We start from the raw sequence: 23,694 nt of genomic DNA on the forward strand, positions 1-23,694 counted from the left end.
CCCTTTACTGATCTGTTTGCAGGTAAGAAAAATAAGCACATATGCACCTTAACATGATTAATTTTGCTTTGTGCTGCTGCAAATGCCATCCAAAAACAAGAGCCCCATGATTCAGGCACTGTGTCGATCGATCGATTTGTTCTGGGTAAAATTAATGTGATAATATTCAGACATTTTCAAAACAAACCTGGGATCAGAAAAAAGACTGCTTTAATCTTGATAATTCAACTGACTATTTCTCTTTTTTCATTTTCAATAAGCAAACGGAAAGCTGTAGGATTGGAAGATATGAAAATAATGACAACTAGGTAAAATTCTTGAAGTTCACATTTTATTTATATACTCTTAAAACATCAGAAAACATGTACACAATATCTTCAACTGTAACTTTTTTTCAATGGTTTTACAGCATTCTCTGACCTGCAAACAGATAGAAATCATAAAAGTAAAAAATAAAAAGAGGTTGAAATGAAACAAAGCCAAACACCAAAATAAATACCTTTTTTTGCTCTGCTTTCGACAAATGTCCGTTAGTCAGTGTGGTCTACCAAGCAAAGTGTTGGGTTTTATTTCCCCTCTCAAGCCATTGATCTCTGCCAATTTGATTGCTGTACTTGGAAAGACCAGGCTTATCTTACAGTATATCCCTTCTCAGGCATGTAGATACAGTTTAGAATGTAATGGGTATGTAATTTAAAGACAATGTTGATTACAGATCAGAGAGGTTACACATTTTCTTTTCGACATAATGCTCACTTGAGCCACACAAACTTAAAACCTTTTGTTCTCAGGTCATAAAAGAAGATTTAAGTCATTTCCCAACCCATCTATCTGGTAAAATACATTTTGAATACTGTATATACAAATGTGTATTTCCAGATGTTCAGCCCTATGACCCAAGAAGTGAAATGACATAAAACAATAAAGTTCAGGCACAACAAATAAATTTTAAAACACATTCCTCAGCTGGAAATGCAGCCGAGAGGCAATGAACACTAAACAATAAAGAAATCGTTTAACTACTAAAACCAACAAGAAGTTCTAACCCATATTTATGCTCGGAAATAAGAACTTATCAGAAAGGCTGCCTTGTGGTTCAGTGCTCTCCTTTACAGCAAGACAGTATGGGCAGTCTTCTCTCTCTCTTATCGGTTTAATGCAAATCAGTAATAACGGATTTTGATGCTCTACTGCAACAAAGTGTACTGATTTTAAAGTGAAAGATATGAATGGCTTGGACAAACAAACGGTGGCCTCAAATAAATGTGTGTGATCCCATCGGTTGGAAGCAAACAGGAGCTTCTACATCCACACAAGAACAAAGAGGTGTAAACTGAGAGTGAGAATATTGAAGCTAAAACCAGACATGTGAGACACGGTAACAGAACACAAACAGACAAACAGGCAGGAGAGAAAGAGTGTGAGACAGCTAGACAAAGCAGAGGAGAGGGGAGAAGATGCGAGCTGTGCAGTGGGTGAGTAGTTAAATGAGAAGTGAGGGTAACAGATGTTGGAATTGTGAGGGGTGGGAATCAGGGAGGAATCACATCAGCTGGCAGGGCCCATCTACGGTTCTCTCGGCTACGAAGCGAACAAGGTCCCTGCTCACTCCTCCGACTGGCACTTCAGGTGACTTTGGCGTACAGACACCTCCATCATAAACCTGGCTAAGCCGCCTGCCTGCAAAGTCACGACTGGCAGAGAGCCACACCCAGATCCCAACTGATCCTCTGTTCGGACCTCAGGACCAAAATCCAGCATCTAATAATGTCTAAGGAGGAGCAGCACCTATCAAGTCTCTTCATCTACCTGAGTAAGACATTGTGTACCCACCAACCTGGGCCCTTCTTGACATGTTACTTTCCATCATGTACACATTTGTTTGTGCACATCTTGTTCTGAAATTACCAGGACTTTACGGATCAAGCTAAACTGTTCTAATCCAAATAATCACATAGATCGCTAACCAGGTGCCATTAAAAAGTCTCCCATTGCCCACCCTCTTTTTCTCTCTTTATATATCCACGTGGAAGCATAGCCCTGGCCCAATATCCACATCTCCTTAAAAACAAACGTTCCAACTATTTACTCAAATCACTCGTCTACCCAGCTCTGTTCACAAGGAACAGCTCATGTAAAAACATTCTTTAAAAGAATACTAAAAACAATCAATCAATCAAAACCCTATGACAGCAGATGGTTAAAGTCTACTGTAAAAACTTCTTTATGTCTATGATGGTCTTTCATTTAGGCAAGTGAGTGAGGTCATAGGAAAGAGAATGATCTATCCTGTAAATGTGGAATAATAGCAAAATATACGAACGTAGAAAAGATCAAAATGATACTAGATGTGGCATATGGGTTCAAAAGAAAATCAATTCATACACGTTAAAACTCCAACTGAACATAATGATTCGTGTCAATTTCCTTTCATTATCATTATTCAGCATTATCAATTTTCCAACAGTATTCACCTCCCCTGCCCCCCTAGCCTCTCTGCCTGTTCCACGAAAAATAAATAACAGTCCTGGTTGTCTGGCCTGACACTCTCTGGGCTTCTCTGTGCGAGGTGGCTGGGCACGGTTAGGGGGGCAAAGAGTTTTTTGGGAGGGGCTACAGGTCAAAAGCGAGTGCTTGCTTTGCCTACCTGTCAAAGGCACACAACCTCACGTCTCAAACTGAGTTAGCAAGGCGCGAACCTCAGGAGTGAGCTGTTTGGCTGCCTTGGCGGCCTCTGTGATGGCTTTACGGTACAGACCCTTTCTCTTCTTGTCAAAGCGAGACTGGAAGTTTTCTAGAAAGGGGGCAAGCTGAGTAATTGCCAGGAAGGAAGTGGTAGGCGACCCAAACCAGGAGACACGGGCCTCCTGTCTGACTAACAGCCCGTTATCTTTGCGGCTCACTGTGATGGCAAGGATGCGGGCAGGCCACCAGGGGAAGCCGAGAATTTTGGCCCACACAATGTCCCCTACACAAATGGTCCTGCCATCCAGGGCAACGCACTTTGAGACATTTTTGGAAAAGACGGTGGCTTTGTGGGATTTACTGCGCTTTTTTTCTTCCTTGGGAGCAGAGGGAGAGGTGGAGGCGAAAGTGGAAGATGTGCCGGGGGCAGGGGTCGAGCGTAAATCGCCGGGAGGGGGAAAGTCAAGGGTTTCAGTTGAGCTACACTCAGAGTTTGATGACTTTAAATCATCTGCACTATCAACGCTGCACATCGAGGTACTAGAGGAGTCGGGCTGGCTGGGATTAAGGGTCATGTAGACCACCAAGTTGCCCGATTTGCTCCCTTGTGTCTCCTGCCCCTCCTGTTCCTCTGGCTCGAGCTGGGGGTCCCTGTGCTCCGTAGCTGTGTGGGGGTGTGGATGGGGTTTGGTTTGGGCCTGCTGGATTAACGGGGGCTCGAGCGATCTGTCTTGCCCCTGAGGCTCTGCAGCAGCAGCGGCCTGGCCTGTGGAGCAGGAGGAGGAGGAAGAGGAGCGTGTGGAGGTGCAGCGGGCTGCAGCTAGCTTAGGCAGCGCTAAACGCCCCCCTCCCGGCACTTTCTCCAAGCAAGGCGGCCTACATGTGGAAGAATCGTTTTCTTCATTACGGTACCTTTGGGGCTTGATGCGCATCCTGGGTGGCAGCGGGTTCGCCATGGCCGGTCCTCCTCCACTGATCTGCTGAAGTCGTCTGGTGAAGTGGACCTTCTGGTGGGCTTCCTGGAGAGCAGCAGCCCTTGTCATGGCCTTGGTGTTACCACTGCTGCTACTACTACTACTACTGCTGCTGCTGCTGCTGCTGCTGGCGACAGTCTCTCTTTGCCGCTTCTGAGCTTTGGCCATCCTTAGCACTTCTCGTGCTTTAGAGTGATCAACGTTTTTGCTCTGCAGCACTTTCTTGGCATTGAGCTGCACTCTGTTGGCTGAGGACGGTGCTGCAGTGGAAATCCCTCTTACCACTCGGTTCCCAGCAGAAGCCCCCTTAACGTGACTCTGACCTAGAGCAGAAGATGCAGAAGAGGAAGTGACCCGTAAGGTTGCAGCCTGCCGCTTGGGTCCTTCAGCAGTGCGGCTTCTGTCCTCGCTACGTGGCCGCTTCCCAGCAGCAGCGGCTGTGCTGTCATTTCTCCGCCGCTTTGCATCATCGCTCCGGCAGTCTGAAACGGGGCCTCTGCGCGTCTCACGCCTGTCCCCTTGTACCACAGCCCCTTTGCATTTATCACACAGCACTTGTCTCGGTCGGAGCTTAATGGCGTTCATAATGGATGTGGGCTCCTCGCGGTACAGCCTGCGCTTTGGCCGTCTGATCTTGCGGGGTAGAGGCTGAGGTAACGATTGGTTGTAGGTGTCCCTGATGAACAACGGAGGTGGGTAGGGGGCCCCCTCCTGAAACAAAGGGGGTGGTTTTGAGGTCCATTGGTTGGGCTGAGGGGTAGGGCTGGCTTGGGGCACTGAAGAGGCCTGGGCAGGTTCCTTTGGAGGGGCATCAGGAGTTCCTTGAGTGACGCTCTTCTCAGTCTCTGACTGTAATGCCTCCGTCTTAAGCTGCATAGATTCTGGTTTGTCCTTATACTCTCTCTTGGGGAACACAGTTATTGGGATTCCATAGGGTCCAAACCTGGAGTGGGAGAATAAAAACAAGTGAACATTAAAACAATAAAGCAAACACAAACATCAATGACTTTCTTCCTTTTTGTCTTTTAAACTGCCAACAAAGTTTTGATTAAATATCCAATATTGCCAACCTTGGCTGATTTTTTTTATGTTAAAATATTTACATAAATTTAAGACTGAACAGTATCTTTTATTATAGTGACTGACCCAGATGAGAGAGGGATTATGAACTGCCAAAGGTGATTGCATGATTACAGTTAACATGTATCCAAAGGGAAATTGAAAAAAGACTGCTGCTAAAACTTACATCTGTCTAATAATAAAAAAACAGGCAATAAAAAAAACTACTAGTATACCCATCTTACTGTTAAAATAATATGTCTACTCAACAAAATGACATGAAAAAATGACAGAAATCTGACAACTGGACTTCAGAACAAATAAAATTGTATTATTTTTTGTTTTAAGTTGTCTGACTGACTTTATTAATAGAGCAATACATTATGAGCACCATGTTGTCTGAAATCTGATAACGGCTAAACCTTAAACATTTTTATTAGCTTGAATATTTTATGGTGTACACAGGAATTAAGCATTTAGTACAAAAAAAGAAACCACATTAGCACATTTCACCTGTGAAACAGCTGCAGTGCGGAACCTTGATTTGTTAAGCATCAAAGGCCCATGAATTAAACATAACAGGTTAGGATCAATGGTTTACAGGCAGGAATCAGAGCATCCGGTTCTCTTTAAAGAGGTGATGAGCTTCAACAAATCCATCGCAGACCAAGTTAGGGCTAGGAATGATCGTGCCTAGAAATGCAAATTAAAACTGCCCTAGAGACACTCTTGGCTAAAAATAAAATGGACAATATAACAGGTAAGTCACTTCGAAGCCCTGACACTTAGGCTAATGGTTTATCCTCAGTTCAGCAACTGATCTGCAGCAAAACATTCACTGGAAAGGAGCAGAAAGGCTCTGAAAAATATATTAACTATTGCTATGCCTTAGATTTTCAACACATATAACCAGTTGTTATTTAGCTATTCATCCTTCCATGACAGGTTTATCTATGTAAATATGCCTAAACAGTACATGAAGTCTTCAGTATCACTCAGATGTAATTCTGTAACACAATGCATGACAAAGTATAGTGGCTATAACAGTGCATTAGAGTACCTTCCAGCCTTCTTAATGGAGTCTTAGGGTGTTTTTATACCTGAAATTATAGACCAGTACCTGAAAGTCCAAACCAAAGTTCAAATTTATGTTTTATTTTCCACCTTTGATCTGCTTTCACACTGTAGTATAGTAAGCAAATTAAACAATTCTGCTATGTCACCTGTGTCTTGCTATACTTTACAATGACTGGTTTGTAAAAGGGCATGCGTTGGATGGCACTGTTTTCAAATGCCTTTCATGAAGGTGAAGGTATGTCGTTTGATTAGATTTGTTTGTAAAAAGGTAGACACGACACTGACATTTTCTTAAACTGTAAATGCTCTCCAGAAAATACTAAATGTCAGCACTCACACAATATTTGTAACCACTGTTATGTATATGACAAATAATGCAGTCCAATAATAAACACATGGACCAGAGAAATAAGAAGAATAAGATAATCCACACTCAATGCAGTCTCAAATATTATGAAAGAATTTAGCCAACTACAGCTTCATTATCAGTTGAGGCACGAATTTCACCAGATTTGATCAGGACAGGGTCATGTGGTAGTGGTAGATCTTCACTGAGACATGTTGCGAAATTTAGATAAAAGCTAAATGGACAAACACTGAACCTGAAATCAGTGATCTTGTCTATATGTAGCCCAGCACCTGGATCTCACCTATTTGCCAAAATACAGAATGGATACATCTAACTTCCCATCCAGCACATGCTGGTGGACACTGCTGCCTTCCCACAATGCTTTGGGAAAACAAGACCAATACTGCATGGGCCAAGATGGTGTCTTCATCAATGTCTACTGATGTTATAATTAATTCAAATTCTGCTTTAAAGGTGTAAATCTCCCGTGTTTATTTGGATTAGTTAATAAAATGACTGACGTATGAGTTATGGACTGACTTTTATAGATGCTAGGTTAGATTGGATCAGAATATCAGGGCAAGATTAAAGGTGACAGCAGAGTCTCCACTGGCTCTCGCTGATTCTGACAAGCTTTGTGTCAGATAGGGCTGCATGATATAGAAAAATGTGACATGGCGACATAAAAAAAAACATCACTGGATTTTTTCAGATCCAGTGTGGTATTAAAATGTGGTATTAAAAAATCAGATATTGGACTACAATAAATGATACTGGGCCGATTATGTTTCTGGTAGATATGCAATTTGTATTAAGCTTGTTGTAGCATGATGTATATGGCTAGATTTGCCATCAGTCATTTTGCATATCCTGCGATTTAACTACTGTGTATGTGCACATTGCAACTGTCATGTTGAAACGATAATTTGTGCAGCCCTAGTGTCAGACCTAGTGCTGCTTTGAGGACAGAGACACATAAATAAACATAAAAAACATGACATTACACTAAATTACCAACAAGGTCTGATCACTACAGATGACACTGTTATGCGACGGAACTAACAGTGGATGCAATCTTCTGAATTAGACTTCAGAAACCCTGCTGCAGAGTTGCACACAGAAACACATAACTCAGGGGTTCACTTATTAGAAGCAAGCCTTTGATAAGTAAGGATATTAATGAGAAATCACGATACCACACCTCATTGGCTTTTAAACTAGAAAATTTCCAACATTAGAGTTAGTCAAATTAGAGGAGCTTCGACGCAATTTTAATATAGATTTTAAATGTGTGGCAATTAGGGCAAAGCTTAGCTTTGTTCCCTGTATGATCTGGGTGAGAAGATTTGTGGGGAGGGGTGTTGATTAAAGTGAGAATGTGTTAGTGTTGGAGAAGATTTTTGAGGAGGTGGAAGAAGAGGCTGGGTGTGAAGAAGGCAACAGAGAATTGTTCTATACAGGGGCTTTTAGTAGTTGCATCATGCATACACACACTTGCACTAGTGGAGTGCAAGGACAGGCAGGGTTCATTCATCATGTGTGGTTGTGTCCTCACTGCAGCACTTAACCAACCATTCCAACACTTGGTGGATGGATAACAGTGGGACTGTGATTTTGAAAGACAGCGTTTAACTAGCTGAGGAGAAGGTTCAGTTGAGTCTTGGTTCCTCCTAAGGTTTCTTCCTCTCAGTACAAGGGAGTTTTTTTCTTGCCACTGTTGTCACCATCACCTTGATGCTTACTCATAAGAGGCTTGGACCTGTATCTCTGCAAAGCTGCTGATCACCAAAAATTTAAATAAATACAAATCCAAATGCTCTGAAGGGACTTTTCTCTAGAACCATGTGCTGATCCATTCCTACCACACTTCATAGCTCTAAATATGGATGTTTAAACTGTCTGGACTTAGCATATGCCCATCACCTATTCATACTCACAATTTATAACCTGTTTCTACATTAGCGATAGCTCTCCATCGCCATATCTCTATGTCCATTTGTTTTTTATAAATGTTATGTGTTTGTGCTTTTTGGGTCGAGCAGAGGAGGTTCAGATGGGTTCCTCTGACTGAGTCTTGGTTCCCTCCAAGGTTTCTTCTTCTTACTCTTAGTATGAGGGAGTTTTTCCTTGCCACTGTTTCCATCATCACCTTGATGCTTACTCACAAAAGGCTTGGACCCGTATCTCTCTCTGTAAAGCTGCTCATTGACAAAAATGAAATTAAATACAAAACCAAATAAAAACATCTAAAGGGACTTAATGGCTGGCATGAGCTCAAGCTATATAACGTTACTATAAGACTTCAGCAGCTCAGGGCCTAAAGAGTAGAACTAGGTAGTTAGCTAGCTACAATGCTCAGGACGTTATAATAAACATGGCAGGTGTTTGTTTACCTTTTGGAAAGGTCCATCAGCACCCCGGAGAAGATTTTCTCCCCGAAACGAAAGGACACCACAAGCGCATCGTCGATGATGTGATCCAGCGAGACTCGAACCTCCGAGCCCAGGACGAGGCTCATGATGCTCTCAGGCTGCCTCTCCGGGCTGGGCACCTGAGGCACCTGGGGCTTGAGCTCGGGTTCGCTCAGGTGCGTTTTCAAACTCAGGGCGGCAGGATGCGCGCGCACCTCCTCGGGTTCTGATGGGAGCTCGTTGCTAATGGAGTCCTTGCTGGAGCCGTTAGAAAAGTCACTAACGCAACTTTGCCCTACCGAGTCTCCCAGCGAGCTCTCCTCCAGTACGGACGGGGAGCCGGGCGTGTCTGCGGCAGGTTGGGGCAGTTCGTGGAAAGCGTCCTCGGGAGGTTTAAAGTCGGAGCCGGGAGCGTCGTTGGCGGCTTCAGGCTCCAAGTGCGGCTCCCGAGACGGCTGTGTGAACGCTATAGAGTCAGTAGGATGAGGCGACTGCGGATTACTGTAATACTCGGCCGCAGCCGGTTCAGCCGCGGGCTCGGCCGCCTCGGCGAGAGACAGCTCGGTGTCCGAGTCGCCGGGATGGTGGTGGTGAGCGGGCAGGGAGTGCAGAAACACCACGGAGGGCTGCTGCTGTGAGTCTGAGATGGAGCTGGCGCCGGAGGAGCTGCTGGGCAGAAGAAGGCAGGCGCTGACCTTGTTAGGAGCCTCCACGCTGGGCGAGAACGGCTCCTTCAGGCGCTCCTCCGCCACCGCGGCAATGTCTGTATACCTGCAGTCCGCGAGGACCACGCGCTCACACTCGACGGCGTCCACGCGGCTCCACGCGCCGCCCGCCCCGGCTAGTCCATCCTCCGCGCAGGCAGGCAGGGCTTTTCCCGCGGCTTGGAGGTCCGGCCTTCTCATTTCCATCTGGACCTGGCTGCATTCCTGCCCCGCATCCACCTCCTCCTCGGCCGGGTGACAGAGCTCCACTTCGCGGGCGAAGTCCCGCGTCGGGTGGGCCTCGAGCTCGGCCACATGCTCGCCGGGCTCCGGATCGTACTCGACCCCGTCCCCCGCTGCTGTTGTTGATGCCGCCGCAGCAGCAGCTCCTGGCTCCGCAGCCACGGCCGCCATTTTCTTTCCGCTTTGCAACTACTACTTGGCCCTCTCCTACTGATAAGATAACGCCCCGCCCACTGAAAACTACCGGCACGTCCAATTGGTCAGGTTGGATCGAAGGCGTCGTTAATTGGCGGAGATCCGTGTCAGTCAAATGTGCTCCCTGGAAACACGGCAGTGATTGGCTTCGGTTTTGTCAATATCGCTTTCCTGTGGAAAAAATACTGCGAGTTTAGAGCCACACGGCGCGCTGTCGAGCTAAGCTGGGTGAGAGAGCGGGAGGATTTGGGGCAGGTTGACTTGGTGAATAAAAAAGAATATATATAGAAAATTAGAATATTATATAAGACCACTTGGTACTTTTAGCAGTGTGGGCAGTGTGTTAAGACCAGGTGGAAAATTAAATCTTCAGTCTTCAACTTAAAAGTTGTCAGCAGAGGGAAGCATGAAGTGCTGTAAGATTTTCAGAAAAAAAAATCTCCAGACTCTGGTCCCTTGATTTCCAAATGAAATACAAAATTCATTGATGATTAGTGATGGTTTGAAGAGTCATGTCATCTGCTGGTCTTGGTTTACTGTGTTACATCAAGTCCAGTAGGCCACACCTCTAGAATATAAATTAAACCTGGACTACAAAAATCAGTTGTGAATACTCTAACCCCATTGGACTTAAGTGTTTCATATCTGGATGAAAATAATTAACATACACTATGTATGCCAAAATGTTTCTAATGAATGCTTTCAGTGACCTTTTGGCTATAAAGCTGCACAAATTGCTGACACTAATGTTCAAATGCACACAGCTTGTTTAGTTCTGTTAGGGAAGTAGGAGCAGATTTTGAACAGCTGCGGAGCAGTAGAACTGTGTTCTCTGGAATGATGGTGCTCCATCAAATACTTTTGGAATGAGTTCGGGATGATGAGGAGATGTGATCATCCAACATTCTGATCTCACCAATGTTCTTTTCCAAAACCTAGTAGAAATCATTGACTGAACAGTAGAGACAGTTGCTTGAACAGAATCTGGATAAACAAGTTTTAACACTCTTGATTTTGAAAGAAATAATGAATGAGCAGAATGATAAGATAGCCCAGAACTTTTGTCAGTGAAGTATATGCAGATTATAAATAATAAAAAAATCTTGCATGTTCTAAAAATGAAATATATAGCACAGTTTATTAATGGTGCCAATTAAATAGGCCTAATTTATCATTTATTTTAAATAAATAATTTATTTCATTATGTGTATGAAAAGTTCAGCCTGGTCAGTTTGAAAAAGGATTTGTCAGCAGAGTTTCGTCACATTTATTGTCAAACCTGGACAGACTCTGTGAATGGCAGTATTGTAAAAGTTTATGTTTCACTATGGTTTACCTTCATCAAACTGACGTACCCTTGGGAACTGTAACTGAAGGGCACTGGTTAAACAGTCATTTTGTAATCATGCTATATAATGCTATTTTAATGATTTTGCTCTTTCATGAGTATTGGCACTTAAAGACAACGGGGTCAGTGACCTGTTGGCCACAAACTTAACGGCTTTTCTTTTTCACTACAACACAGTATGGAAATTGAAAGCATTTACTTGGACTTTTATTCCGTTGCAGAGAGTATGAAATATGTTTTATTTGTTAATGTACATTTATACCTGCATTCCAGCAACACATCCCAAAAATAAGTTGGGGTTGCAAAGCATTTATCACTTCAATGTTGCAGTTTCCTCTCACAACACTTAAAAGATGTTTTGGCACCAAAGATACCAAGTGAATAATTGTTTCAGTTGTTATTTAGTCTTATGTATCTTGCAGACACCTCCTGCATTTCATTTCCTTTTAAAGTTCTCCACACATTGTCTATTGTTGACAGGTACAGATTGCAGACAGTCCAGTCCAGAACCCCTACTTATCTTTATTTGCAGCCTTGTCTTGTTAAAAATATATATGCATGTTCCTAGAAAAGATGTTGTCTTGAAGGCAGCATATGTTCAGTGTACTTTTCTGCATGAATCCTGCATCACAACCCCTACCATGACTGATTTTGGTCACAGTTTGTGCAAGTGTGAGAATGCTTCAGATGCAAAACTGAGACATTTATTAAATTCCATTTCTCCAAGTGCAAAACAACAACAACAATAATAATATTAAAAATAATGGTTAAGCTATTTTCCTCTATCAAAAATACTTAAAACTATTTGCACTCTTCGTAAGATGCTTAACAAAACAAATCACACAGGAACATTTCTTTAATGGTCCAAACAGCCCTCAAACAAAACCTAGCCAAAGAAAAAAGGTCTAGCCACACCAAACAGGAAGTGTTGTGAAGGCACCTCCTGCTATTTTGGAGGGAAACTGGTCAATAAAAGTCCCCACAAACAAACACAATTTTTTTCCCATTGAATGAAGACATGGATGGCACCAATCACAGCAAACAACCACAGATACAGTATATTCATGTATATATTACATGAATAAAGATTTGGGGAAAGATTTTCCAGACAGGGCACGTTTAGTACACAGCATTGTGAGTAGAGATTTTCCATTGAAAGGAAGACATGCAGGTCAGATTTCCTATTTGGAAAGTGGGGAAGATTCAGAATCCAGAATGGCTGTCCCCATAGTAACAGTAATAAAAGCAGTACTATTATACAGATTATCAATCCTATCTACTAGTGTCTCGTTAAATCAACCATCTATGTGGTTGGAAAGTACAAAATATTGAATAATGTGTAGCTAGCAGTGCTAATCTGGGGAATGCTAACAATGATTGCTGATATCTGATTTGTTTAATAGGAATGCAAGTCTGACGTTTGAGATAAAAATCCTTTATTAAATCCTGTCTGGGAAATTCACCAACATTGTTCAACTTTTTAATCTGACTTTAAACAACAAACATACTCTCTTGGTTTTAACAGGTATAAGCACACTATATGGAATGCACTGTACTCCATTAAAATCAATAATTCTGAATGGACACCTTCAAAATACTGTGAAATAAGATTTTGCTTCAGCTATTTCCATGTATTGTGTGGTTCTTGTTTCTGTGGTACAAAGTAGTGAATTCATGTATTCTTCACAGTGCAGTCATGTGATAGACCTGAACTTTCCAGTGATGATATATCTTATATTAGTGGCCTTTTATTTGTATGAAAAAGGGTCCAAATCCAGGCACATGTACACCATAGACAGTAACATAACCTCCAGAGTGAATGTGGGCGGATATTCAAAGGCCAGTTTTTATAGCTGGCTCAACAGAATCAAGTGAAGCCTGCCTTAAAGTGGTGCTCTATTTATCTCTCACCCATCAGCATGTATTAGGCTTGAGGCTGCTCTGTTATTTGCAAAGCCTGAGTTTTTCCAAGCATGTCTGATTGAGACTTTAGATAGAGAAGATTGATATAGAAAATGTAAGATATTACTTGGCTTCCACAAAAAAAGATATGGTGTAATGAGAGCTGTAATCCAGGAGGAGCAGGCATGGAGTTTTATGTGTTGTAGGGCATTGACCTGTGGCACATTTTCCCTTTCTCATTGAACTCTTTAAGATACTCTTACACGCCCACTGCTTTAAAAAGAAAATATATATATGTATACACAGTATTTTAGAGAAGTTGAACCACAGACAGAGATTTCCAGGTAACATTGTAGACCTCCACTCAGCAGACTGTGGTTTAGTCCTCTGTCTGGGCAAGTCTTGATACCAATAATAGACCATCTGTGCCCAGAAATTTTGCAGCAATTCAGTGTAAAACAAAGCTTGTCCAAGAACTGACCCCTGGGGCACTCCACTTATGAATCTAAGGAGCTGAGAGAGCCATTCTTGGGTTCCTGGTAGAATAGATCTTGAAGATCAAGCATTCGCAGCACTGCAGAATGCTGACACTACTGGAATCAATAATTAAATTCAATTCAGTTCGAAGGTAGACAAAAGATACAGGAGTCTCTGTTTTTTTGGAGAGCTTATGAAAGACAAGAAGATAACTTCTGTTAAATGGCCTGGCTTGTCATTTGGTATGCACAACAGCTGGTGTGAAGTAGTGTAGTTTATGCCACTCAAGATGGAAATACTGCTGTTTCTGGACAGTCTGTTGCAGAAGTATGATGCAGGCTGACTGCATCATACTACTGGGCACTAGGGCTGCAATGATTAGTTGACATAATTGACATAACTGAAAATTTAAATCTTTTGTGCATTTAAAGGGCATTTATCATCTCTGTAGAAGGAAAAAATGTCTATTTTAATGGATGTCAGTGTAAAGTTTTAGAGAAATTTTGGGAAATTTCTGATACAATGTAAAAAAAACAATTGACATTAAGGATAAAAAAAAGTTGGAAAATGGAAATTCATAGTTTTTCTCGACAGCATCAAAACACTGTACATTAGCAGGCCAAGGAGGGGCTCAAGGGCAACATAAAAAGAGCTAAATATAACTGACAGGATATTACCAACACTCTGACCTTTCTCAGTGTATTAAGAACATTAATTAGTAATAATTTGTTTACTCGCTTGGTGGTCTGTGTGTGAAATTTCATAAGTAATGTGTGCTTTACACGATGCACTGGCTGCCACATTTCCCATCACCAAGATTACTCAGTGTGCTCTGTCCCCAGTGTAAAGAGCTTACTGTCTGCTCATGAGCAAGGTCAAGGCACTTGCCCTTCTGTGCTGCCAAGTTCCATGGCTTTATTACATCAACCGCCCGCATGCCCTCTATTCATCAGAGAGAGTGTTCAATACTAAAGCGATATGAATGTGGAAAATAAAGGAATGAATGTGTGGATGGGTGGGGGAAGCATTTTGATACAATATTAATTTTGAGATTAATATAAAGTTATAGTTATACTGATACTGAATGGATTTTAGGTAAAATTAGGTCAAATCAAACTTTGTTGCAGATGTTTCAGTGTGTTCAGTTCTTGTACACTCTGTTCTCTACTAAGAAATATCACACATAGACATCTTGTACTGACCAGCCTGCATATACAGTATATACCCTGCATATCTTATTTACTCTGTCTGTCTGTGTGATACATTGAGGGCTGGAGCCTCACCGGAGCATTCACAGCTGTGGTTTAAACTCAGTCTGCTATAAGAGATAGTAAACTTTTAATTAATACTGCATGGTTTTTATCATCAGTTTTTAAACTGATATATAACATCTGCTACTGCAGTGACATGCAATTTTGAGACTTGTGCTACTGTACATTTTGTCCCTAATGTTGAGACTGAGCCTACATGATACTTTGCAATGAAATGTGATTTGGTATATGCAATTTTAACTGAAAATTAATACAACATGGACTTTTCTGACTGATACAACATGAAATTTAGAGACTGAACCTATTAAAACATGGACATCTGAGACCAATATAACATAGAATTTTGAGGCTGAAAACTGATATACAGCTCTGGAAAAAAATAAGAGCCCACTTAAAAATAATGAGGTTTTTTATTTTACTTAATTGAAAACCTCTAAATGTAATCAAGAGGATGATGGATGATCACAAGCCATCAAACCAAGCTGAACTGCTTAAACCTTTGCACCAGAAGTGGCATAAAGTTATCCAAAAGCAGTGTGTAAGACTGGTGGAGGAGAACATGCCAAGATGCATGCAACCTGTGATTAAAAAGCAGGGTTATTCCACCAAATATTGATTTCTGCTGTAAATGACAATATTTTTATTGGAAATTTGGGAGAAATGTTGTCTGTAGTTTATAGAATAAAACAACCATGTTCATTTACTCAAACATATACCTATAAATATCAACTGAAGTGGTCTGAGCTGTATTGTAGCATGGAATTTTGAGAGGGATTTAACGCTACATATTAAGATTGATAAAACATGTAATTTTGACACTGATATGGAAGTTTGAGACTACAAATTGATATAACATGAAATTTTGAGACTGATATAACACAAGATATTAACACTAATATAACTTGGACTTTTGCGACTGAAAACTAAAATAACATGGAATTTTGACACGGATCTTACATAGATACACCATATGGAATTTCGATACTTATACTATTTACAATACTATTTTGAGACCAATACTACATGTGATTTTCTGAGACATCTATTAAACTTTTCAACTCAAATTATTGTTAAACTGATATTTATAATACATCGAGATATACTAAATCTTACTTCTATTAAAATATAATTAGACAGGTTTATAAAATGTAGAGCAGAGCTCTAAAACTACAGCGAGAAAAAAGGATTTTATGGCAGGTAGTAATTTAGCTGTGCAAAGAAAAATGAATGAAGTCACTTTTTGTGATCTGCAGGTGAGCAACCTCACGGTCACATCCTTGATGACTTGACATTTTACATGCAGTGGTGCCATCGTAAAAGTTTATGTCCTGGTTATGATGGGGACGAGCCCATCAGGTCATGACAGAAGAGGCCGAGTCAGACGGAGGAGAGAGAGTATTTAAGGAGAGCCAACCTGTCCATCGTTACCTTTCTCTGACCAGCCCTCGCCTTACTTCTCTCTTTATCTCCGTCCTTATCATCATCTCCATCCAGCCATGGCTTTCTCTGGCAAGTGGGAGACTGAGTCTCAGCAGGGATACGATGAGTTCTGCAAACTGATTGGTAAGAAGAAACTTCAACCTAGAAACTTATTCTGAACATGAACTTAAAAAAAAGAAATACTCTTACCTGTTGTACTGTAAGATTTGAGTCCAAGCAGCAAGTTGAATTTGAATGGACTGTTGTATATTGTTTGATACTACAGTATATTATTATATTGTTCAGTATTACTATATGTTGTGTTATTATTTATTAGTAATGTACAGCAGTATTATACACTGCAGTATTTCCTTCTCTTCTAAAGTTTGACACTGAAAATAAGCACCTAATCCAAGTGTTACTGGGATACTATACAGTACATTGGTGTAGTCTATTATCATAGTACTTTTATCATTAGTGTGAAAATACGAAAAAATCTATATCGTCTGATAGTCTTAATTTGAATGTAACTCCATTTTTATTGTTCCATTCATTATGACATGTTCAGACATTATGAAGCACATTGTAACAACTTAAATGTTTAATATGCATGGGTCTACTGGGCTAGTACCAAAGCAGGTTATAGGGACAATAGTGCACAGGACTATATTTCTTTAATATTTTTATTATTGTTTTATTGAGTTCAGAAATCAATATTTGATGGAATAACCCTGGTTTTTAATCACAGTTTTCATGCATGCACCTTGGCATGTTCTCCTCCACCAGTCTTACACATTGATTTTGTATTACTTTATGACCTTTACTCCTGGTGCAAAAATTCAAGCAGTTCAGCTTGGTTTATTGGCTTGTGATCATCCATCTCATACCTGTCAAGTTTTAGATTTAAAAATAAGGGATATTTTCCTACGTCCGATTAAAGCCGTCCCACCAGCCCAACGAAGGTTCAGTATCCCTTACATTTTAAGACAGGTTTACAAGAAATCTAAGATAACCACATGTGAACCATTTACAGACTACAATTAGATTATCAGAATCTGATAGGCCTACCTTTGTTGACACTGAAATTTTGTGGACATTCCTACATATGTCATTCTTTTAATACAGCCAAATTAATAACCCTTTTCTAGATATTTAAAAAAGTTAAGATTTGGCATAAATGCACTCTTTTATATGATATATTTTTTATTTATTTAATGGATTTAAAATTGAACAAAGGTTGCACAAATTCTGCAAATTGACTGTTGGTGACCTAAAAATAGTATCATGAGCTTTTACTAAAAAGACATGGACCAGATATATTCCATCAGTAAAAATTAGTTCTAATGGGGTCTACATAATTAATACTTTTTAATTAATACTTCTTTCTGATCATTTCAGTTAATTTCGGTCCTCTCCACATTTCACAAGCTGTAAATTTTTTAATTTTTAAAAGGTTTAATCTACGGAGCCCGGGAGGGGCCGTGGATAAAAAAAACAATTAAATCGAGTGAACGATGTAGCAGTTCGTGCTCACGTTTTCTTTAATTCGAGTGAACGATTTGCAATTCGTGCTCACGATTTCTTTAATTCGTGCTCACGATTTCTGTAATTCGTGCGCACGATTTCTGTAATTCGAGTGAACGATTTCTGTAATTCGTGCTCACGTTTTTATGCGCAATAAGACAAGAAGCTCGGAGGGAAAGGAGCATTTTCTCTCTTGATCTGTTACAGGGGTGCAGTAATGATAATCAGTTATCTACCTTTATAACCTGCTGTTATTAATGCACTAGTGTTACAGTTAGATGTACAGTACAGTGAGCAGATTTTGCCTGGTGGTGGAATCTCTACAGCGCGTGGGGGAGAGCCGTCCGCGGCATCGGTTCCCCCGCCGCCAGACACCTGCCGCGCGCGCAGGTCTTCACGGAGCTTATTTACCAACAATGTAGACAAATACAGTCAATTCCAGTCATGATTAAAGGAAACAAACATTACTAATGCAGGATAACTGTGTGTTATTAAAACCAGATCAAAACAAAGTTATAATGCAATGTGGAACTGTTTATAATTTCTTATTTTCAACAATAGTATAACGTAAAGAAGTATAATTATATAAATATACAGCTATAAGACTTAGGTCCAAATGTACACTGTAAAAGTTAATAAAGATAATACAAAATTAATGCAAGGTGTGACAGTTGTCTATGAATGGCTCATATAAGAGCTGCTTTAAATATGTAACACTATATAAAATCAAAATAGCTGGTCTAAAATACTATTAATACAATGTATTAAGATATTTAGTAAATAGGCATTTCATATAATAATTTGGATCAATTTGATAATTTATTCCAATATGTTTCCTAAAATAATTAAGTTTCTATATCTGATGAAATGTCCTGAATATCTGCTTATTCTCAAATCACAGTGTCCTGCCCAGAAACATGCCACAAGCTTCAAATAAAAAAAATATAATAATTATAAACTTCTTAAATGTATATTTTCTGAATTATGTGTTTATTTATTATACAAATTATTAAAATATAGATTAAATCTATCATAAAAGTAATAATGATGTAACCAGATTTAAGAAGGTGTGCATTTCCTTGGAGGCTGGCTGAATGTTATTTAGAAATTAATAAACACATTTGCACATTGCATTATAACTTTGTTTTGATCTGGTTTTAATAACACACAGTTATCCTGCATCAGTAAAATGTTTGTTTCCTTTATTCATGACTGGAATTGACTGTATTTGTCTACATTGTTGGTAAATAAGCTCCGTGAAGACCTGCGCGCGCGGCAGGTGTCTGGCGGCGGGGGAACCGATGCCGCGGACGGCTCTCCCCCACGCGCTGTAGAGATTCCACCACCAGGCAAAATCTGCTCACTGTACTGTACATCTAACTGTAACACTAGTGCATTAATAACAGCAGGTTATAAAGGTAGATAACTGATTATCATTACTGCACCCCTGTAACAGATCAAGAGAGAAAATGCTCCTTTCCCTCCGAGCTTCTTGTCTTATTGCGCATAAAAACGTGAGCACGAATTACAGAAATCGTTCACTCGAATTACAGAAATCGTGCGCACGAATTACAGAAATCGTGAGCACGAATTAAAGAAATCGTGAGCACGAATTGCAAATCGTTCACTCGAATTAAAGAAAACGTGAGCACGAACTGCTACATCGTTCACTCGATTTTATTATTTTTTTTATCCACGGCCCCTCCCGGGCTCCGTATTAATCTGTGTGTTTTTATTCGGAGACGAGTATTTTTAAGCAGCTATCAGAAAAATCTCCTCACAGTTTACATGATTAGCCTACCCTTACCTTTCTTTTAGAAAAATCTCCGTATCCATGTTTTAACATCAGCTGCTCCGACTAGCTGCCTGAACTCACAGCGGGGGGCGGGGCGTCTTCCCCACACTGACCCTCATTTGCGCTCCGCAAAACCAGCAAGCTGATTGGCTGTTTCTCCTGAAAGGCGGGACTTTCTCCTTGAACCGGTACCACGATTGGTTTAGAGACACAGAGCGGTCAGTGCCCTGTCTCCTCAATAATAAAGTTTTTAAAATTTTATCATAATACGGGAAATTTACGGGAAAATACTAATACGGGAGGACGGCGGGAAAGAGGAGTAAAATACGGTAGTTTCCCGGCCAAAACGGGAGACTTGACAGGTATGCCATCTTCCTCTTGATTATATTCCAGAGGTTTTCAATTTGGTAAAATCAAAGAAACTCTTATTTTTTTTCCAGAGCTGTATATTTGTAACATAATGAAACTCTCACCTAAACAGAATATAAAAAAAAGCTTCCAGAATTATTTCTAGCTTGTAAAATTGTAAAAGAATATTTATCTCAAATTCTGCTTTTACTTGTAGTAGATATGTTGTATTAGTATTATATCTAGTATGATTAATTAATATGTTTGTTTTTTTTTTTTTTGCCTTGTGATGCATTTTTAAGTGATAGGTAGAAGCTTCTACTACAGGCGAACTAGCTGAGCATATTTTCTAATGTTTTCTCTCTGGATAGGAGCGTGTGCTAAATGCTAAATGTAAGTTTAATGTAAATGCATCAATTAAAGTATGAAAAAAAATTGTTTCTAGGTATCCCTGATGATGTGATTGAGAAGGGTCGGGACTACAAACTCGTGACTGAAGTGGTTCAGAACGGTGATGAGTACTCTTGGAGTCAGCACTACCCGGCCAATCACAGCGTCACCAACAAGTTCGTGATTGGGAAGGAGTGCGACATGGAGACCATCGGAGGAAAGAAGTTTAAGGTAGGAGTAAAAAATGACTAGGAGCCACATTCTACTGCCATTTAACATACATACATACAACGGCATGCCAAAATTCATGGGATGTCTGATAGTGGGTACAAGATGGAAAAGGACATCCCATTTCCTAATCTTAAAGACTGCTGCTTTAATAACACACAAAAAATGTGTTATTAGAATATGTGTTGCTCTCAGTCACCAGTCTTCCAGCATCAACCTGATCACAAAACAGACATTTTAGGTATAAGCATTTTTAAGACTGCATGTTAATGAATAACCTTGAGTTGGTTGATAGGCATATTTGTGTTTTGATTGTCCTTAAACAAAATCATTCAATCAATCAGGGATTAAATCTGTGAATGGGATTCATTCTTATGTTGCATCACCAGGCAACCGTCACCATGGAGGGCGCCAAGCTGAGCGTGCGATTCCCCAACTACCACCACACGTCTGAGGTCAGCGGGGGCAAGCTGGTTGAGGTATGTCAATAAATTTTAAAGACTTTTAAATATTTAACATCCACATTTGTGGCCTTTCAATGAAAAAAACATATATCTACCATTTCTCCATTTGGGCAAGTTTTACATTAAATGACAGTGTTTTATTATGAAATGCTTTATTTAGTCTTAATATGTGCTTTATTTAATGATTTAGACTTAATTGCACTTAAAATAAATGAACTCACTAACAACTACAAGAGTATAGAAAATAATGCTTTCAGATTTTTCAGTTTTTACTTGTTTTTTTACTGTGATCTCCTCAAGACTTTTTGTCAATTTAGTCTAAATTTGAGACATTTTTACATCAAAAAGCTTTAAATTGTCTTCTGGTTTTGATCCCACAACATCCCAGCTCGTAATGAGAATAGTTTTATTGACTTTTATATATTTAGTAAAAATACCTACACTAAATACATCTTAATCAGAGCAGTTTACCCTACTCTTATTTTCTTTCATTTATAAACCATTTGTTTAACCTCTTCTTTCTCTGCTTTACAGACCTCCACTGCTACTTCTGCTAAGGGCCCAGTTGTTCTGATCCGTACCAGCAAGAAAATCTAACTGCATCCCTCCTGTGGAACTGATGGCCCCAGACACGCTTGAAACAAAATGTAAAAAAGAATTGAAATAATAATAATAAAAAACATATACTGCCAAACGCCTGCATTTATTTCCTTTTAGATAGATCTAAAAAACTCAGTATACAAGCAAATATGATTATATATATCAATTTATATATCAAGTTTTAAGTTGAGCAACTTTTTTTAAGGTGCTTAGAATTAACATGTGTGGCTTCCAGTGGAGAAAATTACAAAAGTGCTTTATCATTCACTTAAAACATCCAGAGCCAGAATAGATAGACTCAAAATTTTAGACACTTTAAGCTGTACCTTAGTGTCTGGTTAGAATTGTCCACACAAACAGACCAGTAATTATGTCAAAAACCACATTCACATTTAGTGTTCGAGGCTCCACAGGCTTATCCCACACATCAGCGCAGCATTGGTTAAAGGTACAGTATGTAGTATTTTCCAACAAGTCAGTTAAGCAGTTAAGCTTTTACAGCTACAGACTGTACAGCTATAGACTCTAAGGCTGGTTATAAAAGAAAGGCATTTTACAAATCACATTTTACAACTGCCCATTACCCACCTAACATATCATTATGTAAGATTCAGGACTATTACTATGCTAACCTATTGTTAGGTCATATTTATTTTGGAAAACATTTATTATACGTGTGTATAATTAATTATTTGTATTGTACTTTAACTTCCAATGGGTGTCCAAAAGTCATGATACACAACAAATCCTATGACTTACAATGCATGAATGGAACGGCCTGTTTTTGAACCTACAGGTTCTTCAAGGAACTATTTTTTTTTCCTTTACTCTTTTTTTCAGTGTATGATGGCCAAGAAAAACAAATTACTTTTGTTTTCATTTTTCAAAAACAGTTCTTCAGTGTCATGACTCACCACCATATGGAACAAAAACAATCCAATCAAACTCTCACATTCCTCCCATGAAATATCAAACTTACTTGCTTGATTTCTCTTTTTATAATATTAATATTGCAACTAATACAATATTAATTACAAAAGAAATGTTAAATGCATGGGCAACATTGTAAATAAGTTGACCTATTCATTCATTCATCCAGCACCCACCATTAAGGCCATAAATTCAAGTAAAAATAAATAAATAAAGAATTCTGGAATGTATCCAAAAGGTAGATGGATGATCACAAGCCATATAAAAAAGCTGAAATGCTTGATTTTTTTTCACCAGGAGTGGCATCAAGTTATCCAAAAGCAGTGTGTAAGACTGGTGGAGGAGAACATGCCAAGATATGAAAACTGTGATTAAATGAACTGAAATGAATATGAACTTGTTTTCTTTGCGTTATTTGAGGTCTTAAAACTTTAGCATCTTTTTTATTATTTCAGCCATTTCTCTTTTTTTTTTTTTTTTTGCAAAAATGCTCTAAATTACAGTATTTTTTATTCAGAATTTGGGAGAAATGTTGTCTGTAGTTTATAGAATTAAGAAACCTAAGTGGTCTCCTAATTTGTTCCAGAGCTCTATATATAAATTATTTATCTAGACATATATCTAGATAAAACATATCTAAAAAAAAAAAACACAACCCAAGCACACACACACTGGTGACTAAGCAGCTACCACTGGAGGGCAGTCAGCCTTCAAAATGTGCATCAACCCTGAGGGGACGCTGTATCCCTAACAAAGGCCCTGGCAGATCTCTTTGTTGTAGCACACTGTGAAGACAACATTAGCACAGCTTCTGAGATTTGATAAAGGGATTAATGTTGGCAAAACACTGGATTTTAATACACGGCCCATCTTAATCAAAGATTCTAATGGGCAGAGCATCACAGCCATGTTTAAATAACTGAAATGTTTAAATGACTCAATAACACATATAATACATACAACTATCCTAGCTTATCTTTTATTCATTCATTCATTTTCATTATGTTTAATCTTTAAGCGGCCAAAACAACAATTTAATCCTCAGCCTCGCATCATATTCAGCTTATATGGGCTAAAGTCTGTTTTTGAAAGCTGCAGAATAAAGACACACACAGACACACCACTGTAAAACAATATCTGAGATGAGGGAGAGGGTGGGCTGTTTGTGTGTGTGTGTGTGTGTGTGTGTGGTGGTAGGGGGGGGGGGGGGGGGGGGCATTTCAGTTTGCAAGTACTCCCTCTAATAATTAAAAGGGTGCCAGCCCCTCCCCCCTCTCTGCTTTGCAAACAAAGCTTGCGAA

At 39.7% G+C, this 23,694-nt stretch overlaps 2 protein-coding genes across 2 annotated transcripts; one reads left to right on the forward strand and one right to left on the reverse strand.

The window, feature by feature from the left end:
• Window positions 1-314: 314 nt before the first annotated feature.
• Window positions 315-9,700, reverse strand: pwwp2a (PWWP domain containing 2A). The gene is made up of 2 exons (XM_007254106.4): window positions 8,538-9,700; window positions 315-4,602 (listed from the first exon to the last, which is right to left on the reverse strand). Exons 1-2 carry the CDS (start codon window positions 9,671-9,673, stop codon window positions 2,667-2,669), a joined length of 3,072 nt encoding a protein of 1,023 aa, XP_007254168.3. The 5' UTR covers window positions 9,674-9,700; the 3' UTR covers window positions 315-2,666.
• A 6,414-nt stretch (window positions 9,701-16,114) lies between these two features.
• On the forward strand, window positions 16,115-21,557 carry fabp6 (fatty acid binding protein 6, ileal (gastrotropin)). The gene is made up of 4 exons (XM_007254107.4): window positions 16,115-16,258; window positions 20,227-20,402; window positions 20,789-20,878; window positions 21,398-21,557. Exons 1-4 carry the CDS (start codon window positions 16,192-16,194, stop codon window positions 21,458-21,460), a joined length of 396 nt encoding a protein of 131 aa, XP_007254169.3. The 5' UTR covers window positions 16,115-16,191; the 3' UTR covers window positions 21,461-21,557.
• Window positions 21,558-23,694: the final 2,137 nt, after the last annotated feature.

Source organism: Astyanax mexicanus, chromosome 17 (assembly GCF_023375975.1).
Source record: "Astyanax mexicanus isolate ESR-SI-001 chromosome 17, AstMex3_surface, whole genome shotgun sequence".
In the NCBI taxonomy this organism is placed as follows: Eukaryota; Metazoa; Chordata; class Actinopteri; order Characiformes; family Acestrorhamphidae; genus Astyanax; species Astyanax mexicanus.